The following is a 19967-nucleotide window of genomic DNA, read 5'->3' as shown; positions in this document are numbered from 1 at the left end:
TAGAAACAAAGAAAACAATAGCAAAGATGAAAAAAACTAAAAGCTGGTTCTTTGAGAAGATTAAAAAAACTGATAAACCATTAGCCAGACTCATCAAGAAAAAGAGGGAGAGGACTCAAATCATAAAATTAGAAATGAAAAAGGAGAAGTTACAATATACACCGCAGAAATACAAAGCATCCTAAGAGACTACTACAAGCAAATCTATGCCAATAAAATGGACAACCTGGAAGAAATGAACAAATTCTTAGAAAGGTATAACCTTCCAAGACTGAACCAGGAAGAAATAGAAAATATAAACAGACCAATCACAAGTAATGAAATTGAAACTGTGATTAAAATCTTCCAACAAACAAAAGTTCAGGACCAGATGGCTTCACAGGTGAATTCTATCAAACATTTAGAGAAGAGCTAACACCCATCCTTCTCAAACTCTTCCAAAAAATTGCAGAGGAAGGAACACTCCCAAACTCATTCTATGAGGCCTCCATCACCCTGATACCAAAACCAGACAAAGATAACGGCAAAAAAAGAAAATTACAGACCAATATCACTGATGAATATAGATGTAAAAATCCTCAACAGAATACTAGCAAACAGAATCCAACAACACATTAAAAGGATCATACACTATGAACAAGTGGGATTTATCCCAGGGATGCAAGGATTCTTCAATATATGCAAATCAATGTGATACACCATATTAGCAAATTGAAGAATAAAAACCATATGGTCATCTCAATAGATGCAGAAAAAGCTTTTGACAAAATTCAACACCTATTTATGATAAAAACTCTCCAGAAAGTGGGCATAGAGGGAACCTACCTCAACGTAATAAAGGCCATATATGACAAACCCACAGCAAACATCATTCTCAATGGTGAAAAACTGAAAGCATTTCCTCTATGATCAGGAACAAGACAAGGATGTCTACTCTCACCACTATTATTCAACATAGTTTTGGAAGTCCTAGCCACAGCAATCAGAGAAGAAAAAGAAATAAAAGGAATCCAAATTGGAAAAGAAGAAGTAAAACTGTCACTGTTTGCAGATGACATGATACTACACATAGAGAATCCTAAAGATGCCACCAGAAAACTACTAGAGCTAATCAATGAATTTGGTAACGTTGCAGGATACAAAATTAATACACAGAAATCTCTTGCATTCCTATACACTAATGATGAAAAATCTGAAAGAGAAATTAAGGAAACACTCCCATTTACCATTGCAACAAAAAGAATAAAATACCTTGGAATAAACCCACCGAGGGAGTCAAAAGACCTGTATGCAGAAAACTATAAGACACTGATGAAAGAAATTATAGATGATACCAACAGATGGAGAGATAGATATACGATGTTCTTGGATTGGAAGAATCAATATTGTGAAAATGACTATACTACCCAAAACTCTACAGATTCAATGCAATCCCTATCAAATTACCAATGGCTGGCTTCCCTGGTGGCGCAGTGGTTGAGAGTCTGCCTGCCAATGCAGGGGACATGGGTTCAAGCCCTGGTCTGGGAAGATCAGGGTCTGGGAAGACGCTGCAGAGCAACTGGGCCCGTGAGCCACAACTACTGAGCCTGCGCGTCTGGAGCCTGTGCTCCACAACAAGAGAGGCCGTGATAGTGAGAGGCCCGCGCATCGCGATGAAGAGTGGCCCCTGCTTGCCGCAACTAGAGAAAGCCCTCGCACAGAAATGAAGACCCAACACAGCCAAAAATTAATTAATTAATTAATTAATTAAAAAAAAATTACCAATGGCATTTTTTACGGAATTAGAACAAGAAATCTTAAAATTTGTATGGAGACACAAAAGACTCCGAATAGCCAAATCAGTCTTGAGGGGAAAAAATGGAGCTGAAGGTATCAGACTCCCTGACTTCAGACTATACTACAAAGCTACACTAATCAAGACAACAATATGGTAGTGACACAAAAACAGAGACATAGATCAATGGAACAAGATAGAAAGCCCAAAGATAAACCCATGCACCTATGGTCAACTAATCTATGACAAAGGAGGCAAGGATATACAACGGAGAAAAGACAGTCTCTTCAATAAGTGGTGCTGGGAAAATTGGACAGCTACATATAAAGTAATGAAATTAGAACACTCCCTAACACCATACACAAAAATAAACTCAAAGTGGATTAGAGACCTAAATGTAAGACTGGACACTATAAAACTCTTAGAGGAAAACATAGGAAGAACACTCTTTGACATAAATCACAGCAAGATCTTTTTTGATCCACTTCCTAGAGTAATGGAAATAAAAACAAAAATAAACAAATGGGACCTAATGAAACTTCAAAGCTTTTGCACAGCAAAGGAAACCATAAACAAGACAAAAAGGCAACCCTCAGAATCGGAGAAAATATTTGCAAACGAATCAACGGACAAAGGATTAATCTCCAAAATATAAAAACAGCTCATGCAGCTCAATATTAAAAGAACAAACAACCCAATCCAAAAATGGGCAGAAGACCTAAATAGACATTTCTCCAAAGAAGACATACAGATGGCCAAGAAGCACATGAAAAGCTGCTCAACATCACTAATTATTAGAGAAATGCAAATCAAAACTACAATGAGGTATCACCTCACACCAGTTAGAATGGGCTTCATCAGAAAATCTACAAACAACAAATGCTGGAGAGGGTGTGGAGAAAAGGGAAACTTCTTGCACTGTTGGTGGGAATGTAAACTGATACAGCCACTATGGAGAACAGTATGGAGGTTCCTTAAAACACTAAAAATAGAATTACCATATGATCCAGGAATCCCACTACTGGGCATATAACCAGTAAAAACCACAATTCAAAAAGACACATGCACCCCAATGTTCATTGCAGCACTGTTTACAATAGCCAGGTCATGGAAGCAACCTAAATGCCCATCGACAGATGAATGGATAAAGAAGATGTGGTACATATATACAATGGAATATTACTCAGCCATAAAAAGGAATGAAATTGAGTCATTTGTTGAGACGTGGATGGATCTAGAGACTGTCATACAGAGTGAAGTAAGTCAGAAAGAGAAAAACAAATATTGTATATTAACACATGTATGTGGAACCTAGAAAAATGGTACAGATGAACCGGGTTGCAGGGCAGAAGTTGAGACACAGATGTAGAGAACAAACGTATGGACACCAAGGGGGGAAAGCCACAGGGGGGTGGGGGTGGTGGTGTGATGAATTGGACGATTGGGATTGACATGTATACACTCATGTGTATAAAATTGATGACTAATAAGAACCTGCTGTATAAAAAAAAATAGAAAAAACTTATTTATAAAAAGAAAGAAAGAAAGAAAGTCATGATCCTATGATGTATTCGGGAAAACACAGGACTTATCAGAAACTCTGGGTTTAGATCTCCTTTCTACCATGTGCTTGAACTCCGTTTACCTTTCTGTAACAATAAGAATTTACCAGGCTGTTGGGAACATCGAAAGAGATATTATATATGGAATTTTGTTTTTAAATGTGATTATTAGTTCTAATAATAGAATTAGTAATGGGTGTAAAATACCAAACTCCAGAATGTTTTTTGCCAGATGTACGAGTGTTCATAGAAAAATATTGAGATCATTTATAGCCTGGAATAAACGATCTTAGTAAAGCACAGACTTTAATCTAGATAGTGGCAAAGTGCCACATACTAGAACTAGCACGTAAGCAAGGAATCACCAGTACCCTCAGGAGGGAACGATGGAATGCATGAATGAGAGGGTATGTGAAAACCCAGAGCAGCTGAAGTCATGTAGCACCTTGGAAAATTGAGGGCGCCTGGGAAAAGAGCGTGGCTAGGTGTTAGGAGCAGGACATACACCATGGAAAGGTTGACATTGAGAACATCACAGTTTTAATGAGGAAAGGTGCAACTGACAGTAAAGAGCCCCATGATGACAAAGGTGAGAGAAACTGCTCATTTCCTGGCAAAGTCTTGCTGCTGTGACTTATAGGAGAGAAAAAGTGAGATCAGAACCGTGAGGTGATTATATTATTTAATCCTGATTACAAAATACTGAATGCATTTTCTCCCAAGTTCAAAAGGAGAACAAATAGAATAAAAATGAGTTGAGAGGTGTGGGGGAAGGATTCCACATATTCTGTAGACTGAGGTTTCAAATATCAACCATCTCTGTGTGTGGAATCTTCCATAGTCCTCCTTTTCTTTTTTTCTAAATAAATTTATTTATTTATTTATTTATTTATTTTTGGCCGTGTTGGGTCTTCTTTGCTATGCACAGTCTTTCTCTAGTTGGGGCGAGCAGGGGCTACTCTTTGTTGCGGTGAGCGGGCTTCTCATTGTCGTGGCTTCTCTTGTTGCGGAGCACAGGCTCTAGGTGTGTGGGCTTCAGTAGTTGTGGCACAGGCTGAGCACAGGCTCTGTAGTTGTGGTGCACGGGCTGAGTTGCTCCGTGGCATGTGGGATCTTCCCGGGCAAGGGCTCGAATCCGGGTCCCCTGCACTGGTAGGCGGATTCTTAACCACTGTGCCACCAGGGAAGCCCCGCCCTCCATTTCTTATATCTAGTTTTTATTTTCCTCAAATCACATTCTGGCTCCCTCGCTGACGAGCTGCTGCCCCCTGTCTTTTTTTTTTTTTTTTTTTTATTCAAGCAGAAAGTCACAAAAATTATAATCATCCTCATCAGTTCACTCAGTCCCATGTAATTAATTTTTTTTTTCATTTTGATCTTTTGTTAGTGCCGCCCCCTGTCCTGATGGGCTTGTAGAAATCTTCCTCTTCTAAGCAGTTCTCTTCACACAGAACTTTTCACACGCTGGGAAGGAAGTGTCTAGAAAACCCCACAGATGGCCTCCTCTCCCCACCCCTGCACTTTCAGTTTCTAACTTCTTGTCAACTGCAGAAAGGAACTCAAATCCCAGGCTGGGTGTCAAGGTGTCTTTACGTGTGTTGAGAGGGATCTGGGGGCTGAGAATAAAAGACAGCAGGACATTTCTATCTTATTTTTCCTATCCCAAGGAGTATCTTTCTCAGCCATCAAGAATGTTTTATTTCAAATTTCATATGTTTTTAGAAAAGTGAGTTTTCTTTTGCTGGTTTATACTCCTTTTATATGAAAATAGAATAACCTTTAGAAATAGTAGACGAAAATAAGATCTCTTTGAGGTGACAGAGTTGGAGGTACAGGTAAAATGAAAGGACTTGTATTATGATGTGGACATTAAATATTATCCTAATATCCAAATAAGCCCCTAGGAAGAGATCTATGAAAATACTTCAATTATCTACAAGTTCATTAGACAAAATGTAAATTCCTCCGAGCTTATCCTCTGACTTGGTATAGTTTATGCAGGCTAAGTGAATTATATCATAAGCAAATGTAAGATAAATTTGCCATAAAAACTATATAAAATGGAATAACAAAAACACATGGCGTCAGGACTGTTTGTTGTTCTATATTATCTACATCCTATCGCCATTCCATTAACATCAAGAAGTCAAAAACTTACAGCAGAACAAATTTCAGAAATACATAGAAAGTCATGGGTAATTTCCTCATCCATTAATGGTTAAGCCATCAGCGACCATGCCAAAGTCAAAACTGTATTTGTGCAGGAGCTATTTGGTCAGATGACTAGGAAGAGGTTTGAAGATTCTAATTTGTAGAATGATGGTGATTTTCAAGCCTGTCTTTAAAGACAAAGGGTACCCAAAAGCCTAACTGATCAATATACCTGGAGAGTTCAAGGTGCCACAGCATTTGGGAGGTGGGTCTTTACTGGTTAAGCTTTTCCAGTTGCTGTGTGACCTGGCTTCCTCTACTTCAATTCACCCTAGAAGAGAGAACCCAGTAGGAACCAGGAAAGAGTGCAGAGCAGCAAGTGCCTGAGATCCCAGAAGAGGGAATGATGATACACAGTGACATCTGCAGAGGTTTTCTGCTAAGATGCCCAGGCCAGCCTCCTGAGGAAAGAAAGGCCACATTGACCTGCGTCAAGCGAAGCCATGCACACACAGCTCCCGGAGAGACCCCACTCATTCCAGGTGTTTTCTTCCTACTGTATTTCACCTCACAACGCGAGGCTGGTGTGGTCTGCAGTTCCCTCTCCACCTTCACAAGTCACTGACAAAAATGTAAGGGGTTGTCACAGTCGGGGCTGCCACCACTTCTCCCACTGCCAGCTCCTCCTCCCTATGCTTTGCCCAGCCTGCAGCAGTCCACTCCCACCCCAAGAACTCAATTTGTGGTGAGAAGCACCTTCCCACATCCTGTTGAAGAGGGGCCTGATGCTCCCTTCAGTGTCAGAGGCTCAGCCAACTGGAATCCATCACAGCCCGTTCGCCATGAAGTAAACATTCCGTTAAGCAAGGAGCTCTCGAGAATAGATTCATGACTGGGTTCAACGCTCCTTAAGAGGCTAAGGAAATCCTTTTTCCTACTTTCATCTGTGTGATCAGTCATGAAGAAATTCGAGTAAATTCAGCCTGTCAGCCATATGTTTAATAGCGATTATGGAAAGAAATGTGCAGGCGTTACGGGAGTGCTTATTTGGGTATGGGGTGGCAGAGGGGGGTTGTTTTTGAGGAATAAAATAAAACCAGGTCCCTGCTTTTACATCTCCTCAAGAAAACAGAGTACACACATTAAATACATAAATTATGATTCATTAAGTACCTAAATATTTAGACAGTGTTAACAGGGATGAAAAAAAGATTACTGCTGTTTCAGTGTCTAGAGTGGAGCTTGCCATCTACTCTCTTGTGAAGCATTGTCATAAGTACTGTATTTTCAACCATTAACTCTATCTTGACAACCAAAAGCAATTAAAGTCGTTTTATTACATAATTTCTAACAATAGAAGTTCTAAGAAAATTTATTTTCAGACTAAAATAATCCACCCCCCCAAAAAAGATCCCTTTTCCAAGTTTACTGGGTATAGCAGATCAAGTCACTTTGAAGAGAAAAGACAACTTATCACTGTGTGTGTGTGTGTGTGTTGGGAAGTTGGGGAGGGCTTGGCTTGGTCATGAGGAATATATCTGTTGTTTTATTTTCTTTAATCTAGGCAATATAAATCCATGGTGCTAAATACTACTATTGCTCTATGAAAGTTTGAACTGCTTGAGTCTATTCCAAATTTTCACCAGCCTGCTTCCTACCTCAAGGATGGTAAATTTATCTGGCTTACAGAAGAACTATCTTTTCTGTCTTTTTGCTATACCTCTGGTCAATCCTGGGCTGAGTGGATCCTAAATTTGAATAACATGAGCCATCACCTCAGCAGAAGCTGTGTTCTCCCATGCAGTACGCCACCCTCACCTGCCTTCTTTCCTCTTCCACCCGTGCTGGGCAGGACTAGGACGGGCTTCCTGGAACATTTTCCCACTACATATGCATCTCCTTGCAGCCTGATGCCGCTGATGCCCCTCTATCTGGGGTTCTGTTCTGGACAATGGTGGCGGTGGTAGGAACTAATTTTGTTCCTTGAGAAGCACTAGCAATTCAGACCAAATATATCATGAGTATTGACATGTTATCTCAACATAGTAATAAAAAAAAAGAAAACCTACACATGGTAAAATTGATCAATGATGAAAGAAAGAAAGAAGAAGGAGAGTCAGAGAGATAGAGGGAGAAAGAGACCAGTTTGGATAAACTATTGTTATTTACCAACTCCCTTATGATTAAAAGCATTAGATGCAATCAAGTGAAATCATTTTCTTCTCTTATTCCTTGGGCTCTATTTAGGAAAGAATAACAGCATCCATAAGAGTGGTTCATTCTCCTCATGCTTTAATTACAAAAAGTGACACTAACACATATTAAGGAGGTAAAATTAGGCTCAAAGTTATTTTAAATTCATTAGTTACCCACGATTCATGGGTGTTTTATTTCTTTTGTGCTTTACAAATGAAACTTTACAAAGATGAGACTTTCAAAGACAAGGAACTTTGAAAACAATCTAGTGATAGTCTTTTGTATTATTAGTTTCTCTACAGTTATTTGTAGGTTTTAGAGTGGATTACATTATAAAAATTAAAAGCAGAATTTCTGGTAAGATGTTTCCAATTATTCAGGAGCAAGAGGATTAGCTCAGGGATTCTCAATCTCAGCACTATTTCGACTGATAATTCTTAGTTTCAGGGTCTGTCCTGGGCGTTGTAGGGTGTTTAGCAGCAGCCCTGGCCTCTATTCACTAGTTGTCAAGAGCACTTTCTCAGTCGGCCATTTCAATCAAAGATGTCTCCAGACATTGCCAAAATTGCCCCAATTTGAGAACCGCTGGATTAACCTAATGCCCAGGTTATATTTAAAACCAAACAAAATCCAGTTACCAATGTTATTAATTTTCCATATGAAAATATGTAGATGAACTAGCTGCAAAAGAAAACATTTTCTTGATGTGTAGTTTCTTGATGTCTGTCCTAAATGCCATATCAGCCTTTGGTTAAGTATGTACTTGATTTATTGCCTTTATGTAAGTTGCTGAAAGCAAAAAAGATTTTCTGGAATCTGGAGTTGTTACCTAGAAGTACAGAGGATGTAGCTAAAGCATTTTTGCATCTTCCCAGGGACTGTGAAAAGCATGTTAAGTTTATGTTAGTGAAGGTATATAATTCTGAGGAAGGGGAAAACATGGAGGCTAAAGGAAATTCATTTCTGTCAAGAGCATCTCTACAATTACACCTGTATAATTATAGAGCAATGCACGGGAGTAGTTTTGGCTAAACATCGTTCAGACGTTCTCCGACTTAAAATGGTTCGATTTAGGATTTTTCAACGTTATAATGATGCAATATGCATCTAGGAAAAACCGAACTTTGAATTTTGAATTTTGATCTTTTCCCAGGCTAGCAATATGTGGTACGATACTCTCTCGTGATGCTCACAGCTTCCAGTCAGCTGTGCAATCATGAGGGTAAACAACCCATGTACTTGCAGCCATTCCATACACATACAACCATCCTGTTTTACTTTCAGTACAGTATTCAATAAATTACCTGAGGTATTCAACACTTTATTATAAAATAGGCTTTGTGTTAGATGATTTTGCCCAACTATAGGCTAATGTAAGTGTTCTGAGCACGTTTAAGGTAGGCTGGGCTAAGCTATGATGCTTGGTAGGTGAGGTGTATTAAATGCATTTTCTATTTAGGATATTTTCAACTTACAATGGGTTTATCTGGATGTAACTATCATAAGTGGAGAAAGATCTGCACAAACTCATTAACAGCTGGAATTAATAACAATTTGCTTCAAATAAATTTGGAAAATAAATTTCAAGTAAATTTCAAAATAAAATGTTTGTTTTACTTAAACTCTGAGATCTCCTAGATTGTGAAATGCCTCTTCTTAGGAATAAACAGAAGCCAGATCTTTAAATCATTAAAACTTACAGAGGTCCTGCAAATTAATGTAAGGGGTTAGTAAGGGAGAAACTGGATGTAAATTATGTGAGAACTCTCTGTACTATCCTCTGAATTCTTCTGTAAATCTAAAACTGTTGTAAAACATAAAGAAATTAAGTCTATTTTTTAAGAGATGGTGCAAATAATATGCACTGATATGGATCCAATTATCAAGGGGGAAAAAGGAGAATTAATATTGAAAATATTTAACAACTGGAATTGCACAGGCACCAAGCAATCAGAGTGGCTGCTGATAACACATCCAGCTGAGCTGGTGTGTAGCAACTTAGTATCAGTTCAGGATAAAAGCAAGGTGCAAAGCAGGGGTTTCCATTTGTGCAAAAAGCGGGGACAGAAAGGATGTGCATGTGTGTTTATTTTTATATATTTGTATATGCACAGTTAGAAATATACATAACAAGCTGATAACAGTGGTTGACTGACTCTAGAGAGGAACTGGGTAAGTTCACCATGTAATTTATTGTTTAAAGCAGGTCAATTTTGAGAGTAAAAGGGAGCATTATTAATAATTATTCCAGAACAATAGGCATGAACTTGTACTGTACTGATAAGTCAGTATTTATGATCCCCATAGAACTGGGGCATGAGGGCTTGGAGGGTCAGGGTTTAGAGCAGGCTTACTTTTCCCTCTTTCATAAAATACATTGCTCTTACCCTCTTTTAAACTTTTTTAAAGTAAAAAGAGCCCTAGAAAATGGAATGAAATGAGAATGAGAGAATGTCAAACAATTTTTAATCATTTTTGCCTTTCTATCATTATCATAAAGAAAGAAATCTAGCTATTATTGTTAAGATTAAGGGCGAATCTGGGTGTTGAAAATTTTATCTGATAAACTTATTAAGAGTTGTAACAACTAAAAACCTCTAAAGCTAAGCAGCCAGTATAAGAGATTAAATAGTTGTAGAGTTCAGGCTATTGATTTACGAGACATGTTAGTAAATTCAGATGCTGTTATTGTTTCTTCAGTGTGTCCCACGTAGGAACCTGTGGCTCTTTCTTTCCCTGTCTTTCAACATACAGTTGAAAGTTTCAGAGTGGGGGGGAAACCAAACTCAAACATCATAAACTCTATGATGTTATCCAGCAGTATGTTTGTTTCAGTCATATTAATTTAAAATTAAGATGTAACATTAATGACTGTAACTTCAGAATTTGGTCACCTGGAGAAATGATGTTATGTGACTAGTGAATTCGAAAAACAAAAAATCATGATGGCAGACAATCCTTGGATGTATATTACATGCAATTCTTGATCTAAGAACTTTACATGCATTAACTCATTTAATCCTAATTAAAAAACAAAACCCGGTGAGAAATAGGTACTCATTATTCTCATTTTATAGGTAAAGAAAACTGAGTTTCAGAGAGGTTAAGTAATTTGCTTGATCACACAGCTAGTGAGTAGCAAAGTCAAGGCTGGAACCCAAGTCAATGATTTCAGAGACGTTGCTATTAACCATGATACTGCACTGCCTCCTGGTTTTGAGTTGGCATCTGGGACTTAAATTCCAAATCAACCACTTCCATATTTTCTAAACTAAAACCAGGGTGTGCAGTTTGACAATGTGTTAGTGTGTCTCATGGATTTCCCCCCATGAAATCCAAGTTGTGAAGTTGCTGTGACTAAGTAGGATATCACTTAAATCCTTTAGTTTCTGTTTTGTCACCAATGCAGTGAGAGAGGTGGAATAGATAATTTCTAAGTCTTCTCTTTCTTTATAAAAATAGGAAACCCTCCCAGGTTCCAGGCATTCTTTAAAGTGCCTTATAGATATTGATTTCTTTTAAAGCCCTATGACACGACTGTATTATTCCCTTAATAGAGGTGAGCAAACTGAGGCCCAGGGAGCTTATGTACCTCACCTTACAGTAAATAGCTGATCAGACTCAAAACCTGGCTCCCTAGTCGATGCTCTTAACCACTCTACTCTGCAGCCTCTTATCATTCTGGACTAAATTGTAGATCTAAGATATAAATTACAAAATATAGAGTGAGTCTAGAATAAAAGATTCTTCCCTAGAGACAGACTTTCTTCCAGGTGGGGAGCAAATTTTTGTACTGATATTTTTTTATGCATCTTGTGTTAAGGTTTAAAGTCCTCTGCAGCTATGATCTCCCAGGAGGCACAGGGTAGGACCCGTCTTCACCTGTTCCCTCTGCCAGCACCCAAACTCTCCCTGGTTCTGCTGCCTTCCTGCCTATTACCTCCGGGGATTACTTGAGGATTTGAGAAAATCATGGGGATAAAAAAAATGGTCAAGGGAGGCAAGGTAGAAAATAAGATATTTTCAGCAACTTGGATACAGGGTGGTAAATTAAAGGAGCAAAACCAAGCTGGAAATTGCTCCTTTCATCTCATTTTCGCCTCCTGCCTAGGTTCCTTACCCCAGTCCTGAAAGACTATAGTTTGGTACGGAGAGAAACTCTTGCTGAAGGGACCATTTCTTTTAAAATCACCATTCACAGTATTCATCTCAGTGCCAACCTGAACAATTTCCCAAATATATTAGAATCCCGAGGGTTCTATACAAAGGGGAATGAGACAGTTTCTGGACTTTGGAGCCCGAGACAGACCTGAGTCTGCATCCCTGTCCTCACAGTTCCTGGCTGTGAGCCCTTGAATATGCTACTTAACGTTTCTAATAATAATAATCTCCTTACATTGAGCCCAGGCTGAGGGCCAGGCAAGCACTTTACAAATTCTGTCTCTAACACACATGACAATTCTGGCAGATATGCTCTCTTATTCCCATTGTACAGATTGTGCAACTGAGGCCCTGCTAATCAACTAGGATTCCAGCCGAGTTCCCATGCTCTTACATGAGGTCCTCCTGCAGTTTCAACCTCAATCCTCTTTCCTGTGACATGGAGTTAAATAATGCCATCATCCAAAAGAATGAGATGAGGCGACATAGATAACTTGCCTGGTTCAGAATCAAGCACATGTGTTTACACGCTAAACGGTGGTTCTTATTATCAGGAAAGGAAGTAACACAGGGGCATGTAGCAGGGCCTGCTGTGCTACATGAGTTAAGAGGAGGGAGCAATTCTTCCCAACCAGACAGGATCTGGTTTTGTGGTATCTGAGTGGGGCCTTGAGAGAAGAAATACGCTTGGCAGTGACAGGTGAGGATAGAAAGTAAGAAAACGTTTTCTAGGTGAATTTTAAAGCAAAAAAATGGAAACTGTCGTGGCTACCTGTGATTTTTTTTTTTTTTCTAAGCCTCAGATTTTATTCCTAAAAGAACTAGAAAAGTTCAACTCCTGGCTTTTGAGAGAAAAAGCAAACCCACCATGAATTCTTCCAGGTTACATGGGATTATAGTCACAGAGAAAGGTGACTGCCCGCCCTCTTTACTAGGTAATACCCTAATTCTAGACCAGGAGGACAGAGACTGCAGAAACCAGCATCTGGAAATGAGATTTTCCAGCCTGCCCCTGCTCTTTCCTCGTCACCTTCCCTGTGTGCTCCAGACTATGCCCCTTGAAAATGAGCGCAGTCTGCCTGCTAGTCTGGTCCCAGTTGAATCATTTACACTAAATATGTATCAATAAGTAGAAAAACTCATTTTATTGCTTATGTATAAAAATGAGTGGGTTTTTCTGCCACATCTCCCTGTTAGCAAACAGAGGGACCTTATATATAGGTGGGAACAAGAACAGGCTTGCAAACACAGAAATGTCAAACGTGGCTATGCTGTGTAAAGCATGCAACCCAGATTTACAGAAGAGCATGCTTTCATTTTTTAAATGCAGTTTCTATTTAAGAGGCTCAGCTATAAAATATGGAAGAGGTCATTTGTTAGTCACTTTCATATTTTTTCAAGTTCAACAAAACACATAAATACCAAGTTCAGAGTAAATCCAACAAGAGAGTTAGAGAACCAGTGAGAGGAAAGGGGAAAAGATAAGCTGTGACTTAACAACAACAAAAAGCAAGTCAGTCTAAGACAACCAAAAAAAAAAAAGTCTAAGTATCATAGCCCTCCCCCTTCAAGAAATTCTCACAACTTATTTTGCCATAGAGGAAGATAAATGTTACAACATCTCACGAACCAATCAGCGACGCTGCAGGCCTCAAACCAGGAAACCCTTTAAAGCGTAGTACTTTAAGTTGTGCAAGTGAGACTTTGGGCTCTCAGTGAGTTTTTGTTCCCTGTGCTTGCAGGATGGGAAAGCAGATGTGAAGTCCCTCATGGCGAAGTTTAACACAGGGGGCAACCCCATGGACCAGGTCTCGGTCAACAGCAGGCCCTTCAAGGTCCCGGGCCAAAACTCCCCTTCAGGAGTACAGGCCAAAAAGAACTTATTCAACAACCAAGGAAATGCCAGCCCTCCTGCAGGACCGAGCAGTGTGCCCAAGTTTGGGTCCCCAAAGCCCCCTCTGGGGGTAAAACCTTCTTCTGAGGAAAAGCCTGACAAGGAGCCCAAACCTCCATTTCTAAAGCCGACTGGAGCGAGTCCCAGGTTTGGACCGCAGGCCAACTCGGCCACCAGAGACCCCGAGGTGAAACCGGGATTTCTGAAACCTGTAGGCCCCAAGCCCATCGACTTGCACAAAGAAGATTCCAAACCTGCGGTTCCCCGGCCTCCTGGGAATAAGCCTTCACTTCACAGTGTAAACCAAGACCATGACTTTAAGCCACCAGGCCCCAAGCCGGGGTCAAATCATCCAGCCCAGGAAAATGAACCGAAGCAAGTCTTCCCAAAGCTGGCTGCGGCTAAAGGCAAGTTTATGTCAGCCTCACAAGATCAGGACCCCAAGCCCCTCTTCCCCAAACCCGTCTTTGGCCAGAAGCCATCCCTGAATGCAGATGACCCCCAGGAAGACGAAAGCCCCACCAAGACTGGGGCTCAACAGAGAGGCCCCCCGGCCCTCCTGGGAGCCAAGGCCAAAGCCGGCCCTTTGAAACCAGCCAGGGACGACCTAGAGAAGAGAGAGCATGGAGGTGAGACGTCAAGTCTTCCTTTTCCTGGAGTCGTTCTGAAACCTGCTGCAAGCAGAGGGGCCCCAGGCCTCTCCAAAAATGCTGAAGAGAAAAGAGAAGATAGGAAGGTAGACGCTGCTAGGCACGTCTTGCTGAGCAAAATGAATCCGGAAGAGCCGGCCGCTGGGGCTCCTCCTGCCAAGATCCTGAAGACACCTTCGAAGCGGACAGTGGCAGGGCCCTGGGGCCAAAGTCAAGAAAAGGAAAAGGAGGACCAGAATTCAGCCGCCCCCAAGCGGAAACCCCTGCCCCCCTTGTTTACCCTGGGCCCCCCTCCACAAAAACCCAGCAGACCGCCGCACGTTGACCTCACGAAATTCCGGAAAGCCGCTTCTGGAAACAGTGAGTTCTTTTCTCATTTGCTATTGCACATGTTATTTTCCCAGCAGAGGGTGTTCTAGCTTCCGGGGAAAAATTTGTAACAAGGAAACCATGCCATCACCGGTACTCCTGTGTGTATGACGACTTTTGTTTGGCATTTTTTTTTCCTCTGGTGTGGGATGTCTGAGAAGGTTGAAATCCTTAGTTTTAGGTTGGCATTCTGTGAGGAAGTGCCTTGGGGCGCTGATTTGGGGGCGTGGGGAGAAATACATCCATTTGATTGCCAAGTGGTTTTGCTTAATGATAACCATTTCTTTTACTTCCTTTGTTGGGTTTCATTTCTGTTGAATGAGACTGAGGTGTGTTCCCTCTACTACCACAAAGGAGTTAGAAGGTGAGCAAACCTCTAAGCCAGTGGTGGATGCCCAGGGGACATTTGACTGTCACGGCTGGAGGGTGCTACTGGCGTCTAGCGGGTAGAGGCCAGAGATGCTGCTAAACATCCTACAATGCACAGAACAGCCCCGCCCAACAAAGAATTGTCCAGTCCAAAATGTCAATGGCACAGAGGTTGAGAAACCTTTTTCCAAATGATTTTAAATGTCCACAAATGTATCATATGTCCCCTAAGCCCAATATTCAAATAAGAGATGCACAGGACTCTTGTGAAATGGCACTTACTGTTTTATATTCTAGCTGTTTTCTATTGCTCCGTCAGCATAAAGTTTTCTGAACGTTTCTGATTCATAAAGTAGTACATAACTAAGATAATAAGCCAGACAAAGGGATACATTCTTTTCCTCCTGGGTAAATAGTTTAATTTTCTACCAGAGATGTTACCACCATGCTATGGCACATGCTAGAAGTTGATCCTGAATGACTTGGTAAAGATTTGTAACCCTCATAGTGATGAACGAAGCTCACTTATGCTTGAAATGATTAATATTTTAGGCAAATAATGTACAACCGTTGTTTACTGTGAGAAAGGAAAAAGGATACTTACGAGTGACCACACCACAACTATATATATTTTTTACTTACGAAAGTGTGATCTAATTAAAGCAGTTCTGGGTATAAAGGTAGTTCATTTTTATTTTGGCTCTGTAGAAGCATCTCACAATATGTCATCTTCCTGAGACCAATATTCTCGGTGTCAACCAACATGTTAGGAATCAAATCCCCCATTAATCGGTCTCGTAGAAAGCAAGTTTGGAATGACCCCGTGATCACCTGTCTTCTAGAAAGAGTTAGCCTGTTACACTTATTGTGTCCTCATATGTCACCTTCTCATTTTAATACTGGGCCATAACTCAGAAATGTTGTTTTTCTGAAAGCTTCTAAAAAAACCCTTTCTTAATTTCCTGTCTTAGTTCTTCTGTGCCTCAGGTAAAAAATTAACTATCATAACCTCCATTTTATGGCTCTGAGTTCATGCCAAGGAAACTGTCCTGATGTGAAGCGGAAATCCTTGAGAGTTTTCTTCCACGTCTTCCATCTTTATTTACACTCCACTACCTGGTTTGAGTGGTAGTACCCGGATGGCTGCTGTTGTGCTATTGAAATGCCAGTGAAGTCCTCTTTTGGCTCTGCAGTCCTGGCAAGGTCAGCCTTGAGCTGATTTTCAATGCAATATAGCTCCAAGAGACCCAGGCAAAATTGCTTAGGAAGCCAAGTTGACCCTTGCCCTCTTTCTCCTCCTCCTTGCAACCCTGTCCCCATCCTGACATGCCTCCCCACTGCTCATGTACCCCATGACACAGTTTAGATTCTAAATCCTCTCATCAATGTACCCTACCTCCACCCTCTGACCCCTCGATATACATTATGCTTCAAAGTGGACCCTGTTGCCGCTTCATCCACCTCTTCCACAAATCAAAACTCAATCTTCTTAATTTGAACTGACGTCAGGTGGGTGCCAGGATAAAGCAATCTGATTCATAACTTTAAATTCTGAGTAACACCCCTTTACAGCATTCACATTTTTTTTTTTAAAGCATTTAAATTTTTAACTTATTTTTTAAATAGAAATTTACATCTGGCTCAAAAATGATATAGAGTGAAAAGTACTTTAGTCCATCTCCACCATTTCCTGGGTCTTCTCAGCCTATGCTCCACAGAAACCACTCTTCTTAATTTGTGTATCTGTCCAAAGTTTCTTTGTGTTTACACAAGCAAATATAAATATAGATATTAATCTCCTTGCTTTTTACTCAATAAGTAAAATACTATATGCAATGCTTTGATCCTTGCTTTTTTTTTTTTTAAACATCTTTATTGAAGTATAATTGCCTTACAATGGTGTGTTAGCTTCTGCTTTATAACAAAGTGAATCAGTTATACATATACAATATGTTCCCATTTCTCGATCCTTGCTTTTTAAAAATAAAAATAAAATTCCTGTCTATCTTTCCACATTTTAATAAGAGGTTATTGAATATTCTTTAAAGCCGCATGATAGTCAGGTAAATGGATGACTCACCTAATTGATTTAACAATTTGTAGTGTTTCCAAACTTTTGCTCTTCCAAACAATGCTACAGAAAATAACCTTGTATATGTGTCACAAAATGAGCATTTACTTTCTGAACACAGAGAATTTCTTTTTTTTTATTTTTTTTTATTTTATTTTTATTTATGGCTGTGTTGGGTCTTCGTTTCTTTGCGAGGGCTTTCTCTCTAGTTGTGGCAAGCGGGGGCCACTCCTCATCGCGGTGCGCGGGCCTCTGACTATCGCGGCCTCTCCTGTTACGCGGAGCACAGGCTCCAGACGCGCAGGCTCAGCAATTGTGGCCCACGTGCCCATCCGCTCCGCGGCATGCGGGATCCCCCCAGACCAGGGATCGAACCCGTGTCCCCTGCATTGGCAGGCAGACTCTCAACCACTGCACCACCAGGGAAGCCTGAGAATTTCTTAATAGTCAGGTCTGCTGACTCCTAATCCTACCATTGCTATTTTTCCTAAACCATACTAAGTAATTTAGTACTCCATTTAGAAAGGTTAAAAAAAATACCAGAATTTGAAAGTGTATAATAGTATTCAAATTAACTGAAGCTTCACCTAGTAACTCTGTAGGTTTTCAAAACCCTAGAACTTTTTTCTTAGGCTTCTACATGGCTCCTTCCTTTCCAGGTTCACATCTAATTCCTTAAACCTCTTCCCCAGATCTACCTTCCATCTTTTATCATCTCTGTCCAATATATTAGCCATTAAGGGTGCTTATCGTTTATTGAGGACTTGTTACATATTAGATACATGTTACCCCTGTTTATTCCTCCCAAGAAACCAATGAAATGGGAATTCAATGAGGAAATTAAAGCTCAGAGAGGTTAGGTGACTTGCCCAAGGCCATAATGTGACTAGGCAAAGACAGGGCTGGTCCTCCTGTCTCTCTGATTTCAGAGCCTGTGTCCCCCCTTGCCACCCTCCTTGCTATGGTCCCTCTCTTGAAACATAGGATATTATGAGATAATAGGTCAAGCATAAGTGAAACCCAAAGAATCTTCATTCTTCTCCCTTTCTCTGTCCTTTGGTTAAAACACGTCATTTTTTGTTTTACTATAAATACCACTATAAGCTCCATGTAAACAGAGACCAGTTTGTTTAACATTATTTATTTGGAGCATAGAGATAATATATTCTTGTTAGTTGCTCAGATATGTCCTCCCACCGAAATCCGTTTAATCAGAATTTAGTATTCATACTCTTTATAGCTTAGCAATTGCTTTGAAAATGACTTGCTTTTCTGTCTAGATTCCCAAAGAAATCTCTGTCTTAGATTTAAAAACAGCCAAGATGTATCTGTGTCAATCATTTTATCACCAGTGTTTTCTGAGATGATATTCCTCTTAGCTCTCAGAGATTTTCTGTTCCATGTATAAGGAGGGCCCACCACTTCTTTTGATCAGGCTGATGGATGACAAACGCATCTACTCATTCTAATCCAGTGTGATAAATTTGTCTTCCCTTCAGAGCTGTGATTTGAGTTCTGAGTATTGCTTTTAATCCCCTCATTTGTAAAATGAAGGTTAGCTGTGCTAGTCTTGAGGGCAGTCCTTGCTGGGGACCTGAATGCTGTTCCATTTTCTGACATCTCGTTCAGAGCCCCGTACCAGGACAAGGCCAACCATGGTAGCTCGTTCCCCCTTTGTCTCTGGGAAGATCCTGTTGTGGTATGTAGGGCTTTCATGCTATAGGTTTTGCCTTGACCTTCCCCAGGCTGTTCACCACCTCTGAGTCCACTTCTCCAACCTGGCGTGTATTAGGGAGAATCCACAGGTTTTCCTAGGGTCACTGTCTGCCCCCCGTATTGCTTCTCAGCCTGGGGAACAAGTGGGAAGCTTCACTTGCCTCCTGTGGCACCAGACTCTTCTGTTTCTTCCCTTAGCCACTAATTTTTGAAGTTCATTTAATGAAGTTACTTTCCTTTTCTTGTGCCATGGCTCCTAGTGAGTTTGGGATCATGTTTATCTTGCCTTATTTTGTTTTTCCTATTTTATTTGGGAATTGGAGGAGGGACATCCTGTAAGTCCCTCCCTCGTTATTTAATACCAACTGAATATTTCAGTTATAATCCAGGAGTCAGAGGTATTTCCACAGGGATCGTAGGTTCACCCCTTCACAAGGCAGGCAGCAAGATGGCAGCAAGGAAACTCATGTGACTTTGGGTGCCCACGGAGAGCTGTGTTTCGTATCCTCTGGGCTGTGCTCGCTGGTCATGGACACTTGGACTACCGCTCCCTATCCCCTCCCCAAGTCTCCTATTCTGAGGAGTCTTCAGGACACAATCAAGAAGGGGCTGGGGGGAGATCCAGCTACCCCATGCGGGCTTCACTCAGACTGTTGATAGCATCTGACCTCCACTAACCTGCAAATCCCTGAGAGCAGTCATATTTTAAGCCTTTAACAGCCAATCAGTTTATACTTGGACTACGAGAGGATTCAAATACTGGCTAGGCAGATGAGCCAGGAGAAGGAAAGGACCACTGAACTGACCCCTGGGGAAGGCAGAGTCCCCCCCTTCAGGGCCACTGTCACCACTGAAAAGTCCCCTCAGCATACTGAGGTTCCTGGTTTCTTGCTGGGCGCTCAGCTGGGCCACCAAAATTCTTTCTTAACCGCCTGGGCACCAGCTAGTCTTTTAATACTAATTTTGACACGGTAAGCCACACTTATTATTTAATTTACAGGAAAAAGTTTCCTTACAGTGATATTCACCAGACCTGTAAGACAGACTACTG

The 19967-nt window shown here is 40.7% G+C and overlaps 1 protein-coding gene across 1 annotated transcript in view; it reads left to right on the top strand.

The window, feature by feature from the left end:
- Positions 1-19967, top strand: part of FYB1 (FYN binding protein 1) — a 115675-nt gene that overhangs the window by 8689 nt on the left and 87019 nt on the right. The window contains exon 2 of the mRNA XM_068535269.1: positions 13590-14751. Within this exon, the coding sequence (XP_068391370.1) occupies positions 13617-14751 (1135 nt within the window). The 5' untranslated portion in view covers positions 13590-13616. The remainder of the gene's footprint in view (positions 1-13589; positions 14752-19967) is intronic.

The sequence above is a fragment of the Eschrichtius robustus genome, chromosome 2, assembly GCF_028021215.1.
Source record: "Eschrichtius robustus isolate mEscRob2 chromosome 2, mEscRob2.pri, whole genome shotgun sequence".
Classification (NCBI taxonomy): Eukaryota; Metazoa; Chordata; class Mammalia; order Artiodactyla; family Eschrichtiidae; genus Eschrichtius; species Eschrichtius robustus.
Note: the sequence above shows the minus strand (reverse complement) of the source record. Positions and strands in the feature narration are given on the sequence as shown.